This window comes from Siniperca chuatsi, linkage group LG6 (assembly GCF_020085105.1).
Source record: "Siniperca chuatsi isolate FFG_IHB_CAS linkage group LG6, ASM2008510v1, whole genome shotgun sequence".
NCBI lineage: Eukaryota > Metazoa > Chordata > Actinopteri > Centrarchiformes > Sinipercidae > Siniperca > Siniperca chuatsi.
The window spans coordinates 19,654,553-19,669,930 of NC_058047.1; the positions used below are offsets into that span (position 1 = coordinate 19,654,553).

General features: G+C 40.6%; 1 protein-coding gene across 3 annotated transcripts; it reads left to right on the forward strand.

Moving 5' to 3' along the window:
- Window positions 1–4,226: 4,226 nt before the first annotated feature.
- Window positions 4,227–15,124, forward strand: abhd17ab (abhydrolase domain containing 17A, depalmitoylase b). 3 transcript variants are annotated; one of them, XM_044200435.1, is made up of 6 exons: window positions 4,953–5,175; window positions 5,512–5,779; window positions 6,680–7,050; window positions 8,635–8,829; window positions 9,740–9,919; window positions 11,797–15,124. In XM_044200435.1, exons 3-6 carry the CDS (start codon window positions 6,686–6,688, stop codon window positions 12,020–12,022), a joined length of 966 nt encoding a protein of 321 aa, XP_044056370.1. In that variant the 5' UTR covers window positions 4,953–5,175; window positions 5,512–5,779; window positions 6,680–6,685; the 3' UTR covers window positions 12,023–15,124. The 3 variants fall into 3 exon arrangements, with proteins under 3 accessions (XP_044056369.1, XP_044056370.1, XP_044056372.1); XM_044200437.1 differs by having other exon boundaries at window positions 5,656–5,779; XM_044200434.1 differs by having other exon boundaries at window positions 4,227–5,779.
- The last annotated feature ends 254 nt before the right edge of the window (window positions 15,125–15,378 follow it).

The following is a 15,378-nucleotide window of genomic DNA, read 5'->3' on the forward strand; positions in this document are numbered from 1 at the left end:
GGGTTCAATTCTGGCTTTACTGGCAGAGGGATACAGTGAGCGTCAGGTTGCTTCCATCCTTAAAATTTCAAAGACGGTGGTTCATAAGAACAAGGTCAAGCAGCAGACATTGGGGACAACAAAGGTACAGACCGGCAGAGGGCGAAAACGACTCTCCACTGACCGGAATGACCGCCAACTCATTCAAATGTCCCTCAACAACCGTAGGATGACATCAAGTGACCTACAAAAAGAATGGCAAAAGGCAGCTGGGGTGAAGTGCACGGCGAGGACGGTTCGAAACAGGCTCCTAGGGGCAGGGCTGAAGTCATGCAATGCTAGAAAAAAGCCCTTCATCAATGAGAAGCAAAGAAGAGCCAGGCTGAGGTTTGCAAGAGACCATAAGGATTGGACTGTAGAGGACTGGAGTAAGGTCATCTTCTCTGATGAGTCCAATTTTCAGCTTTGTCCAACACCTGGCCGTCTAATGGTTAGACGGAGGCCTACAAGCCACAGTGTCTCGCACCCACTGTGAAATTTGGTGGAGGATCGGTGATGATCTGGGGGTGCTTCAGCAAGGCTGGAATCGGGCAGATTTGTCTTTGTGAAGGACGCATGAATCAAACCACGTACAAGGTTGTCCTGGAAGAAAACTTGCTTCCTTCTGCTCTGACAATGTTTCCCAACTCTGAGGACTGGTTTTTCCAGCAGGGCAATGCTCCATGCCACACAGCCAGGTCTATCAAGGTGTGGATGGAGGACCACCAGATCAAGACCCTGTCATGGCCAGCCCAATCTCCAGACCTAAAGTCACCCAACATTAATGTGAAAGACTGGTGGAGAGCATGCCAAGACGCTTGAAAGCTGTGTTTCAAAATCAGGGTTATTCCACCAAATATTGATTTCTGAACTCTTCCTAAGTTAAAACATTAGTATTGTGTTGTTTAAAAATGAATATGAACTTATTTTCTTTCCATTATTTGAGGTCTGACTACACTGCATCTTTTTTGTTATTTTGACCAGTTGTTGCTTTCGGCAAATAAATGCTCTAAATGACAATATTTTTATTTGGAATTTGGGAAAAATGTTGTCAGTAGTTTATAGAATAAAACAAAAATGTTAATTTTACCCAAACACATACCTACAAATAGTAAAACCAGTCATTCTCTACCACCTTTGGAGGTGTTTCCCACTTTGACCTCAGGGTTTCCAATCCATACTCAGTGCAGATGTTCCTGTACACTATGCCAGCTACTTGGTTATGGCGCTCCATGTATGCTTTTCCTGCCAGCATCTTACACCCTGCAGTTATGTGCTGGATTGTCTCAGGGGCCTCTTTGCACAGCCTACACCTTGGGTCTTGTCTGGTGTGGTAGATCTGGGCCTCTATTGCTCTGGTGCTCAGGGCCTGCTCCTGTGCAGCCATGATGAGTGCCTCTGTGCTGTCCTTCAATCCAGCCCGCTCTAGCCATTGGTAGGACTTCTTGATATCAGCCACTTCAGTTATGTTCGGTGGTACATCCCGTGTAGGGTTTGTCCTCCTATGATGGTCCTTCCTCCAGCACGTCTTCCTCTGTTCCCCATTGCCTGAGACATTCCCTGAGCACGTCATCTGTTGGGACCTTATCTTGGATGTACTTGTGGATCTTGGATGTTTCATCCTGGATAGTGGCTCTCACACTCACTAGTCCACGGCCGCCTTCCTTACGGCTAGCGTACTGTCTCAGGGTGCTGGATTTGGGATGGAACCCTCCATGCATGGTGAGGAGCTTTCGCGTCTTAACATCTGTGGTCTGTATCTCTTCCTTTGGCCACCTTATTATTCCCACAGGGTATCTGATCACTGGCAGGGCGTAGCTGTTTATTGCCTGGGCCTTGTTCTTGCCATTGAGCTGACTTCTTAGGACTTGCCTTACTCGTTGGAGGTATTTGGCAGTTGCCGTTTTCCTTGTTACCTCTTCGAGGTTGCCATTTGCCTGTGGTATTCCAAGGTACTTGTAACCATCCTCAATGTCTGCTATTGTTCCTTCTGGGAGTGAGACCCCTTCTGTGTGGACTACCTTCCCTCTCTTTGTCACCATTCGACTGCACTTCTCAAGCCCGAATGACATCCCAATGTCAGAGCTGTAGATCCTGGTGGTGTGGATCAGTGAGTCGATGTCCCGCTCGCTCTTAGCGTATAGCTTGATGTCCTCCATGTAGAGGAGGTGACTGATGGTGGCCCCGTTCCTGAGTCAGTATCCATAGCCAGTCTTGTTGATTATTTGGCTGAGGGGGTTCAGTCCTATGCAGAACAGCAGTGGGTACAGAGCATCTCCTTGGTATATGCCACATTTGATGGATACTTGTGCAAGTGGCTTGCCATTGGCCTCAAGGGTGGTTTTCCACAGCCTCATCGAGTTTGCAATGAGGTGTCTTAGTCCTGTTGATGTTGTACATCTCTAAGCATTCAGTGATCCATGTGTGCGGCATTGAGTCATATGCTTTCTTGTAATCAATCCAGGCAGTGCACAGGTTGGTGTGTCGGGCTCTGCAGTCTTGGGTGACTGTTCTGTCAACCAGGAGTTGGTGTTTGGCTCCTCTGGTTCCTCTGCCAATGCCCTTCTGTGCTTGGCTCATGTATTGATCCATGTGTCCACTTATCTTAGCCGCGATGATGCCTGACATGAGCTTCCATTTTGTGGAGAGACAGGTTATTGGCCAATAGTTGGATGGGACTGTACCCTTTGCGGGATCCTTCAGGATCAGGATTGTGCGCCCTTCGGTAAGCCATTCAGGGTGCGTCCCATCTCTTAGCAGCTGGTTCATTTGTGCTGCTAGGCGCTCATGGAGTGCAGTGAGCTTCTTTAGCCAGTAGGTGTGGATCCTGTCAGGGCCCGGTGCTGTCCAGTTCTTCATACCTGAGACTCTTTCTTGGATGTCTGCCGCTGTGATGGTGACTGGATTCTGTTCAGGGAGGTTGCTGTGGTCCTTTCTCAGGGCGGCCAGCCACTGTGCATCGCTGTTGTGTGATGCCTCCTTTTCCCCATATACTTTTCCAGTACTGTTCCGTTTCCAGCCTTGGTGGGTCTGGTCTGCTGTTATTACCCTGCCATTGAGCGTACACTTTCGGAGGTTGAGTTGCGAACAGCCGGTTCATTCTTCTGGCTTCATTATCTCTCGTGTATCTCTTTAGGTGGCTGGCCAAGGCTTGGAGCCTTTGTTTGGCAGTTTCGAGTGCTTCAGGTATGGGCATCTGGTTGTACTTCTTGGGTACTTGCTTTCTCATTGCACCTCTCTCAGCCTCTGTCAGTTGGCTCACTTCTCTCCGGGCCTCCTTGATTTTTGCCTCCAACCTTCGTTTCCATGGTGGGTATTGTCTCTCATGGCTCCCATGGTTGCTCTTGTAGCCAAGCATCTCTAGGATCACTGCTGCTGAGGCGTATATCAGCTCATTGGTTTCAGTGATGGTTGTGGTAGGGATCGCTCTCAATGCTGCATTCACATCTTCTAGGAGACTTTCTGATGGTACTTCACTTAGCCGTTGTAGTTGGCGTCAGGGTTGCCTTGTATTCATCCTCGCCATGATCTTATCTTTCAGGTCAGTCGCTGCCTCGTTCAGCGTGATTTCTCTTGGGGCTTCGTACCCAATCTCTGGTTGGGGAGTTGCTGGTTGCTCCCCTCTGACCTGTAGTCCTGGCTCCCCCTTGCCGTAGCATTTGTGTTGTACCTCGTCAATCTCAAGTTGTGATAGCAGTTGCCGCTTATGGATGTTGGAACACTGAGCTACTAGTTGCTTCGCCGTAAGCCTTGATTGTGGGTTTCGAAGTAACCATTCATCCCACATCCTGTGCATGTAACCCCTCTGACTAGGGTTACTGGAGTAGTAGCATTCCAACAGAGCCTTATTATCGCATCTCGCCCATCTCCGTCTTGTTCCAGTAGCCCATTTGTCGTCTCGATGCCCTGGTTCCCCAACACCTGACACAGACCTTGTTTGGCCGGGCGACGTCTGAGCCGGCATGTCATATATTTCATTGTCACTCATCATCATGAGGTAGATTTTATATATATATATATATATATATATATATATATATATATATATATATATATATATATATATATATATATATATATATATATATATATATATATATATATATATATATATATAGAGAGAGAGAGAGAGAGACTATAATTGTGTGTTTTGAGAAGCTTATGGGTGTCCAGAGGTTTGTGTCTTTCTAGAAACATTAACAAATTAAATTTACCCTCACTGTCTCAAAGACGGATATCTCCAAATCTGGGCAAACAAAACCGGATCTGGAAAGATCAGACACGGTTATAGTAAGAGCTTTAATAAGATGCAGCAAGTAACGTTTGGACATACAGTATGTCTTAATCAGGGTAACATTAAGACTTTTATACAGTCTATGGTTAAGATGCTGATGATCTTTCCAGATCCAGCCTCAGTTGTCCTGTCTGTTGAGCCACCGGTTTGAAATTTGAGTTGGATGATGATCTAAAACTAAAACTACCTGCGTGGCTAGATACTACCAGTGGTAAGTGACAAAATATGTTTTTTTGTCTTTTGGGTGACCCGACCCTTTAACCTGAAAATAGGTCAAATCAACAAGCTGACATCAGCAGTTCTCTGTAATAGGTAGTAAAGGTGGTTCCTGTACCAGCAAAGCTTCCTCAGGAACTCGCAGGAAAACTCCTTTTTGTGTGTGTAACATAATATTCCCGTCAGGTATTATCACAGATGCATGATGATACATCTTGTCCTTGATAATAAATAAATAAAGTAATTGTAAAAGTCTCACACCAACTTAATTAATCATTCTAGTCACCAATACCACGTAATTATGATGATTCATGAGCACTTCAGTCACAAGGGATACTGTGCCATTTACCTTTTTTTTTCTTCAAAGGTGCAAATGAACAATTAAGTTCAAATACGTCGTCTTTTACAAGATCGTCTCCCACACTGATAACAAGTTTCCCTTAATTGTCCAATGGAAAGTCTTTACGTCACATCCTGTCAGTTGTCGCTTCCGGATGCGGTGAAACAGCAGAGAAGTAGGAAAACACCGCACGTACATGGATTAATATAAATGACAAGACGCCATCCATAAAGTCACAGGGGACGCCAGCACCGCCCAGATTGGATTCATGCAGACAAATGCACATGTCGGAAACTGTGTATTAACGGTATTTTACGTTGGATGTCCGCGAATGAGCGTTGTTTTTACTGAGTGGCTGTATTTATGTCTTCTTGCTAGCTTAAGCCAGCGTAGCGTTAGCTGGTACGCGCAGACGAATAGCGTCTCTCTCCAGTGAAATATGACTTGTCGCTTCCGTTATTCTTGATATATCACTCATTCGTAGAGGAGGGAGCCGCACTGTGCGTGTTTAATTGTAACTGAAAAGCGTGCAGAGTTTGTTTTGGTCACTTTGAAGTCAAGACTGCATTGGAAACACTTATTCGACACTGTCAACACAAGTAAAAAAAACTGAAGAAAGTTATCCTTTTCCTAAAATATCCAGGGCACGTTTGAGGAAACAGCACATTGCATCTGAAGTCACTCGTCAACATCTCAACAAGTGGACAAAATGGATGTGATGTGGACGTCACCACACGGAAAACACAGCAGATACGTCGTAAATAACACTCCCCTCTTCTGCTGACAGGGCACTTTACAAACAGTATCCTGTGTTTGAAGTTGGCTGAAGTGGAGGAAGTCTTCCTTGTTTTATTCTTGTTTCTGCACAACGTCTTCTTGACTAACTTTGATTAAGCTCTTCAGCTCAACAGGTAGGTCCACTGTTGTTGTTATATACATGAATTGTATGTTTGGAGTTTTGTCATGTGGGGCTCCATCTAATAATAATTTATTTATTTTCATGAAGCTTATCTGTTATTTGTTAGCTCTAAAATATGTTAATAAGTAATGAGTTATAGTCATTATGGTTTACCAGGGCCTCAAGTAAAGCCCTAAAATTTTCTTATTTAGTTTAACCAACACCCACAAAGTATTCTGTTTTTAGAGCTGAAACAACTCATAAATTAGCTGATCAAAAAATGAATCAGCAACTATTATGATAATTGATTACTCATTTAAGTCATTTTTCTAGCAAAAATGCTAAACATTCATTGTTTCCAGCCTCTCAGATGTGAGGGGTTGCTGCTTTTCTTTGTCTTATTTGACAGTAGACAAAATGTTTTGGGGACAAAAAAAGCAATTTGAAGACATCACTTTGGGGTTTAGGAAATACACACGTGTTTCAGTATTTTCTGACATATATGTATTTATTAATTAATTAATAATTAATTAATTAAGAAAATAATCTGCAGATTTATATCAAATGAAATAATGGCTATTGTATTCAATGTATTCGCTTTTTGATTACAAGAAAAGGGCGAAACTCCTCACACATATGAAGCTGTAACCAGCAAAAATGAAATAGTATTACCTGATAAATCATTAAAGTGATTAATAGATTCTAAAGGTGTAGCCAGTGTTTATGGCATGCTATATAACTAATCGCTTATAATCTTGTTACAAACTAGCTGTTGAAACATTTTCATCGTCATTGTTGCCACACTTAGACTGAATGCCTTGTACGTTACATTGTAATGAGTATCTCATTGTGTTAACACTGGGATGATGTGGCTTCATTAGCACAGTGATCCTCTTGTCCTCCTCCTGCACAGTGAAGGATGAATGGCCTCTCTCTCAGTGAGCTCTGCTGCCTGTTCTGCTGCCCGCCCTGCCCCAGCCGCATCGCAGCCAAGCTCGCCTTCCTGCCCCCTGAGCCTACGTACACCTTTCTTCCAGACCCAGAGGCAGGCCCCGCTGCACCGGGGGCAACAGGGACATCTAGCCTGCGGGCACGGAGCAGTGCATCATTTGCTGGAAGCGGAGGGTCTGGGGCTGTGGAGGGGAGATGGAAGCTCCACCTGACAGAGCGAGCAGAGTTTCAGTACTCTCAGAGAGAGCTGGACACGACAGAGGTGTTCCTCACTCGATCCAGCCGCGGGAACAGCATCAGCTGCATGTACATTCGCTGCGTGCCTAATGCCAGGTAGATAGTTTGAAAGGTTTACCTACCTTTTGAGTCGTGTCGTAACAGTTCTAATTGACTGACTGTTTGTGTGTTATAGAGCACAGCTTGCTTGACCTTTCTTATTCATTTTATGGCAGCATGTCACACTTCCTCAGAAGAGCTTCCACACCCTCAGTTCTTGTCAGTCTTCTTCCACTCATATCCAGGTCTACTTCCTTTTCTTGTCTCCCAGTTGACCTAACCGACTCAAAGATTTTCTTTTCCTGCTTCTCCATGGATCACTGCCATTTATTTTGACAATTTCTTTTATTCTTCAAAAATCATTCTTTTCTGTCCTGTAGGTTTGTAAGAACAAACTTGAATGTTGATTTTCACCTATGCTTGGTAATTCTGATTCATGATAATAATGGTAATTAAAAAAAACTGTCACGCTCAGTGACAAGATATCATGTTGCAGTGAGTCAAAGACAAAACATTTTCAGCTGTCTGGCTTTCTCTCCTGTAGGTTTGTGTCATTAAATTTATTGGCAGTGATTGCTAGATAGTTTTATGAGAAGTGATCATATCATTTAGCCTAGTTAGAAGTTACTAAGTAGAAGTTATTTTTTTATATGCTGAGATGTAAAAGTATTTAACTTAAGTTTTATGCCCATCCTGCTGCACTGTGCTGCTGCTGATTAATTTACCAAATCAATTAAAAAGACATGGACAGGATTGTGTTACAGTCTGTGTATCTTGTATTTATGTCTATCTAGTATTACACAATAATGAATCCAAATTAGACCTGATATGGCAGAGTCATTGTTATGCCACATTCTGAGTGCAGGGGCCAAGAGCAAAGCCACGGGCTGTGTGTGTTCATAAACAAAACCACTGAGCGAGGACCTCAAAACAGTCAATGTGTAGAAAAAGTATCAGATTTCTCTATGGAGCACAACATGCATTCATGAATAAAAGGCAAGGGCTAGAATACCTAGCTTTTATAGTGGATACTCTGCTTCTCAGGTTGTACAAAATGTCTAGAAGTAAGAGTCAGTTGACAAGAGTCCATCATGGTAAACCAATCCGCCAACATGCAGCACTTTTAGACAAAGACGTATTGGAATCGAGTCCAAGTTACCTCACTATGTTTATCTTAACAACAGGTTGCTTATGGTTTGATTCAGTGTAGCGTTACCAGGTTGGATTCGTGGATAGAGAAATGTGATGATGTGTCTGTTTTAATGTTATTGTTAATCCTTCATGTGACTTTTTCAGCTTCAAATGAAGTCCAGCAGAATTTCTAGTGTCTATACTTATATGCATTTGAGCAAAGCCTCAACTAAAGATGTCATTTTTCCTTTTGTTTGACCATTTGTTTATCTTTATTTTTATTTTTTAAATGTAAAGGATAAAGCTTTTATATTAACCTTCAATATAAAATATAGGCATTTGACATTTCTTATGTAACAATAAGAATCACAATATAATTGTCTATAGGCTGCTATATTTCCTATAACTATAACTTAAGAACTTGTCAGGGATAGAAACTTTTGAATTTGGGTCTCTCTCTTTATCTGTTGGCCCATTTACTAACTCGTCTTTCTACGTGTATCCTTTCAGATTTACAGTGCTCTTCTCGCACGGTAACGCAGTCGACCTGGGCCAGATGAGCAGTTTTTACATCGGCCTTGGCACTCGCATCAACTGCAACATCTTTTCCTACGACTACTCAGGCTACGGTGTCAGCACTGGCAAGCCCACTGAGAAGAACCTCTACGCAGATATAGATGCTGCCTGGCACGCCCTGCGCACACGGTATGTTGTGATATAATTGGCCCATATGTGTCCTTCAAGGGATGATTTATTATTCTGTGTCTTGCTCTGCCATAACGGGATGTGTAGTTTAGATTAGAACCAATTTAAACCATTTTAAAAATGTGGATGGATTCAAATATCTATCACTGCTGTCCATAGCACCAAGAAGAAGCAAACAGGAGTGAAAAATTAAGATAGATAGAAGAGGGTCAACTTAAGATAAAGATGTGTAAAAGGCGTGAATCAAGGTGTCAGAGGTTGAGATGGGATGAAGAGAGTAGAGCAGAGTGGGGACAGATGCCGTGTGAATAAAAAAGAGTGAGATGGATGGGTGAAGAGGGAGAAAGCTGGGGGGGATGTCTCTCAAGGACGTTATGGTGTGATAAAGTGTCTCATTAGTGAAAGCGGAGCTGCCTTAATGCGGCTGTAGCCCTGGGAAGACATGACACCACAGAGCATTGACTAAGGGTTGGTTGAGGTGAATTTACATTTGGGTGTAGCTTGCTTTCACTCTTCACTGTGTAATTTCAGCATATTTATTAAAAATCTTTCGATTTCAATGGATGTTCTCAATACCCTACCTCCTAAGTAGAAGAAATTATTTTTCTCCAAATGGTTAAATTAAACGTTTAGTCAGTTCAGTAAAATTACTAAACATTTACAAATTACACCTTCAAAATACTACAATTGTCTTATTGACTTGAAAAATAATCAAAGGATTAATCAGTAATGAAAGTAATTGTATACTTATAGTAGCAACCCTAGAGCAAAGTCAATGAAAAACAATACATATTTCTATATTGTGCTACTATTACTGTATATATCTGTCACTGCTGTACTTGGTATGCTACAAGGCATAGCCTTTAGCCTGCACTATAATGGGTTTCTCTGTATCGTTGGTCTTAACCAGGTATGGCATTAGCCCAGAAAACATTATCCTGTATGGACAGAGCATTGGTACAGTACCCACTGTAGACCTGGCGTCACGGTATGAGTGTGCTGCCGTGGTTCTTCACTCACCTCTAACGTCTGGCATGAGAGTGGCCTTTCCTGACACAAAGAAAACGTATTGCTTCGACGCTTTCCCCAAGTAAGTCCCTGCTGAGTGTTGGTTTCTTTTCTCTGCCTCTTTGTACCCTTTTCAACCTGTCTGTCTTTATCAGCCTCAAATATGATAATAATATGATATTTTATTGTTTAAATACAAATTAAAATGATGTTCATTAGATTTGCGTTGGATTTTTTGTTTTTGTGTTTTTGTGCATGGTATGATTAAGTTGACACATTTGATATATCTCATTATATATATCATTGGCTGTAAGGATCAAATTTAATCCAGTCACTTAAGTGGAAGGACATTGTTAGGGTGAAGACTGGGTCCAGAGTTATTTCTTGTCACTTACTGATAAGTAGTCACTGCCACAGGAAATAAACCTGGGCCAATTAAGAGTAACAGTTTGTACAATTTTGAAAAGGTCAATACAATGTTTGATTTTGTAGTTTTCAAACTATTCCAACCCTTCATCTAAGCAAAACTGTATTACTACTGTATTATTAGTCTACTTCAACACATTTAAATGTGTATATTAATATCAAATCTCTTTCACTTTGGTCTAAAAGTGACCTTGCATGAGTGCAATCGTAGTTCATCTTTAACTATTAACAACAGCGAATGAGTTACAGTTTATTACTTTGAAGTAATAAGTCTTCTATGAAATCTGATTGACAGCGAATGGCAGTTTGCAGTGTTAAGTTAGATGTGCAACATACACTGTGAGTACTTATGCAAGCAATGATTTCTCAAAACAGGAAAAAAAATGGTAAGCAGTCAAAATGAAACTGATGTGATCCATTTAACATTAAGTAGTTATATTGCAGAAAACAGGTGGCTGGTTGTGGAAAAAGTACATTTTGGCCCAGTACTTGTCAGATATAATGTTTCATATTCAGTTATAGCCTCCTACTCAGAAGCGATTTGGTGCTCCACATTTGTGTGCGATTGTTATGTGGGTGTTCACTGTAATGTGTTGTTACTGTGTTTTTTATTTTTAAACTTTGGCCACTAAACAATTCCCTTGGCGGGACAGTAACAACGCAGAGTAATGCTATCATTAGTGAGGCGCTATCCCTTCTGTTGTTGTCAGTTTAGTTTTAGTGGCTGAGTCTGACGAAGGTCAATAGTAGCAAACGCCAGCCTGAGTCTGGTCCCAGATGGTACAAGTGGGAGAGGAGCAGAGGTGGTAGGAAACTAGGGAATGCCTTGCTGTGTGTGTGTAGTGAGCTGAGAAAGTCTCGAGTGTTCGCCTGTTGTTCAAACCCAGAGTGGGCTGCTGGCATCCCTCCTTTCTCTGTGTATCTGTCCGTATCTTTCTCTACTATTTCCTGTGTAAAATATGTCTATATTCAATGGGATGACTTAATTATAATTTGAAGATTGTGTGTTTTACTGTGGTTGCTATTATTATTACCAAAAAGTTTAGTTTTTTATATCTTTTTTGGCAATAATTATGTTCATTTGTATCGATAAAATCTATAAACTAATCTCAAACCCACAAGGGTAGGAACTGTATGACAGAGATGGGCAGGTCAGCCCTTATTATCATTTTATCATATTATCATTTATCTGCACCCAGGAAATAAAACCATTATTTTTCAGTCAGTGGACTTCTACACATAGTTATGTTTTTGCTGACACCAAAATATTATGTTAGGTTCAAAGCAATAAATGTGTTTTATAGCCTATAACAATTTACTGAAGTAGTCCAGACAAAAATAAAGCTTCTCTGATCCATTCAGATATTCTTATTTAATCTATAACATATTTTAGCCACCATGATCACATCACTATTAACCTGACCAATCTGCTTTCAGATCTTTTATAGCGGTGGGGAACTAATATTAAGTAAATCATCAATTTCTTTAAAAATCTGACTTATTTTCTTATTCCCACCTTTTTCCCCTTTTTAGCATTGAGAAAGTGTCCAAAATCACGTCCCCGGTGCTCATCATCCACGGGACAGAGGACGAGGTGATTGACTTCTCACACGGTCTGGCTCTGTTCGAGCGCTGCCCCAAGGCTGTGGAGCCCCTCTGGGTGGAGGGTGCAGGACACAATGACATTGAATTGTACAGCCAGTATCTGGAGCGCCTCCGCCGCTTCATAGGACAGGAGTTGGCAGTGCAGCACGCCTGACCATCACCACCAGGATCATCGTCAACATCATCGTTACCATTTTTCCTGGCCCACTTAAAGCTTCATCTCTCTGTGTGTCCAAGATTTGAAGTGTGTCCAGGAGTCATCTAAACCGTCCCTCAGTGTTTCATTTTCGGGGCACAGTATCCTTTTAATGGACCATGGATGGATACGACATGGATAAAAGAAGTGTTTTCATAAACATCAGAAGTGCGTGAGTGTGAACGACTTTGCCACAAACTGCATTTAGACTATTGTTTTTTTAGCAGTTACTTTAACAGTACAGTTGCCATGTGTTACGTGGCAGCAAATTAATTCCTATACTGTGCAATAATATGGAAAGTGTCCACAGGAAAAAGACTTTAAATGATAAGGAGATTTAACAGAACAACAAACTGACAAGTAATCACGTATGTCAATTACGTTCCACACAGAAAACGTCTGTCAATTTTCCATCCTACTCATAGTTTGTGTGTAATTTCTGCTGTTAACCCAAGTTAAGTGGATAATGGTGAAGCATGGAAAACACTTCAGAGGGGCTTCTGACGTTGAGAACATTTTGGTTTTCTAATCACCTTTTAAAATAGCAAACAGTTTTGTAACTAAGTTCTCTATATTGAGTTTTATTAGTAACACCTGTATAATCTAATGCAATCCAATCTAAAGCTCTACAATTAATCCTGTTTAGAGTGGTCGATTTTACTGTATTCTCATTTTGGAGTGATTGGTTATGTTGCATTGGACTGCATTATATTGAAAGGTGTTTCTAACATCCTATCCTCTCATGTATGTACATGATGCATACAAGCCTACATACATAGAGATAAATTTGAATTTTGCAAGTTTAATTTAGTTTTTCGCTGTACTGAACATTTTGCTCAGGTAACCCTCTTTTAGACATTAGGGTCAGTGTGTTCCACATGTGTTTGTGTCTCTTTTTGTTTTATATACAGTCAGCTAAATCTCCTCAGATCCTTTGAGCAAAGATTTCTGAAAACATGTTCATCCGGTATGAGGTCTTTTTTTATCTTTAATTTTAAGTAATGAACCAAACTATGACCCCAAAACTTGAGGTACAGACCAAACCGGGAGTTTGGTGAGCCATTACACCCAAAACATTTTCTTTCTTGTTCCACTTGAGTTTCCATGATTTCTTCAGTCTTCTCTGCACCGAATCTGTACCCCAGTAATGGAGGACAGAAGTTCAAGAGCCTCAAAAAGAAAATACCTCCAGCTCCTTCATGTAGTGGAATGTCTTGAGAGTCTGTTAGCCCTGTCTGCTTCGTTTTAGCCTTGTTCGTGTTGTTTATGTTTCACACCAGTAGGTCACAGCTGTCAGCAAAGTTCCTGTTTCTCTGTGTCTGGAACAGAGAAGCAACACTAAAATTAAACAGGCCTCTTTTTTTTTTTTTTTTCTTGTCTTTATTTCTTTAATGCTGTCTGACGGCCATCTTACTCATTTACACTCCATCTTGAGGGGCAATTCTTGAGGGAATTTTCTAATTTTAATGATTGATGAGCTTCACATTCTGATTAATAAAAAGCATTCCCTCCCTTATACAGATAAGCACAGGAAGAGATGTTTTATCACAATATAATGCAGCACTATGGTTCTTTATTTGTTTTGCAGCTTTAACACTAAGAAGCTCTTCTGAGGGACTGACAGATATTAGAAATCTGACAGGTGGACAATGTTTTGGCACATTTACAGTCTAACATGATGACAATGTTATTCCACTACTTTTCTGTGCTACAGGTAAACATAGACAGCAAATAATAGGCTGTGTGTAAATAAAGAATATCCCTTTTTATAAGTCTATTTCCTCTCTGGTTTATAGTCTTTACAATAACTGCCTATGACATTTGTCTGTATGTCCATGCATACACATCCCACATAGTCGTTAAGTATTTCTACGAATTTTAGGCTTAAAGTCTTGGTAACACTATTGATTTTACACAGAATTGAATATAAGAGTGGTACAGTACACTTTCTAGCTGCTGGTGTGAATTTTGTAACAATTGAAAAGTGTCTCAAACATGTTGTATTGCCTTTGGGTTTTATTATTCTTTTTGCGCTGATTATTTAGGGAATATCACTAACCAATATACAGTAAATTGTCCCATTTTGCTGCAAATGCCATCTTGTTCTTGTGATCAGTATACAAAAAGAATTGGTACAAGTTTATATCAGCTGGCTGTCTGACTCATAAGAGAAATGGTTATCCCTTCCTTTAACTGCCTATTTTAGATTCACTACACAATAATCATGACAAAATCCCTTCGTTCTCTCACTAATGGTCTGTTTTACAACCAGACACGAGGTGCAAGCGTTCATTTTAAAGGTGCAACACTCACCAAGCCACAGAGGTGTTTTATCTAACTGAGCTGATTGACATGAAGCTCAGACATTGAGTGCTGCACCTTTTTAAACTTCTTAGTTGAAAGCTGAGATTATGACTGTTTTTGTTTTTGAAGTGAAGTCAGGATTTTCAGGTTTTCTTGTGTATGTATGAACCAAAGTCTAACTTTTTTTTTTTAGTGCTTTACCCAGTGTACCTGCTGTTCGTATCTTCGTAACCAAAGGCAAAAATGTTCAAATTTAAGTTCTTGTGTTAACTTTTTATTTATCCATGTGGCTTGTCTGATCTTTTTCCACTATACAGCACATTTGGATACAAATTCAATGTACATCGATCAGATTGCTAAATAATTGTGTTTTATTATATCATGTTTGGTTTCAGATATGCAGCAATAGTTTGAATAGCATAAATTACAAAGTTATGGGTGGGGTTTTTTTTCCTCAAGCTGTTAAAAATGTATTGTTTGTGGAGGAGTACAACTAAGCAATACAGCAAAGCTGTGAGTTTGTGTTTGTGTGTGATGATGATGAAAGAACAATGACAGATGACAAGCTTTTGTTTTTGTCTTTTATTCAAATGTTTGGATTTCTGGTGTAACATCTGTGGGTATCATTTTTATCATCGCACATTATTATCCTCCGTTTATTATACTGACTAATTTTTAGTTTTTAAAGATTTTGTCTTTTTTTTCCAAGAATTAAAGAGAATAAGAAGATAATAAAACATAATCATAAATTGATAATTAGCATGACTCTTTCCCTCTTTTATAAAGGTATTTCCTCCATGCAGGTGTCATTTCACAGTAAAGATGTGATCTAATCTAATCAAGAGAAGCGCCTTTTCTCCAGAAATCAATGTTACGTGTGTCTCATTCAGTCCCCACTCAGTGAATAATGACCTGCCTGTAGTGAAAGGCCTCACGGGGCTGCATGAGACAGATCCAAGAAAGGCTTGGGTGAATAATTGGCTGACGAGAAAATTAGTCTTTAATTGCCT

Bases quoted from the DNA above. Each gene is read 5' to 3' on its own strand.
- abhd17ab (XM_044200434.1), top strand. From the start codon at position 6,686: ATGAATGGCCTCTCTCTCAGTGAGCTCTGCTGCCTGTTCTGCTGCCCG. The intron at 7,051-8,634 runs GTAGATAGTTTG...GTATCCTTTCAG, and splicing joins CGCTGCGTGCCTAATGCCAG to ATTTACAGTGCTCTTCTCGC. The intron at 8,830-9,739 runs GTATGTTGTGAT...GGTCTTAACCAG, and splicing joins TGGCACGCCCTGCGCACACG to GTATGGCATTAGCCCAGAAA.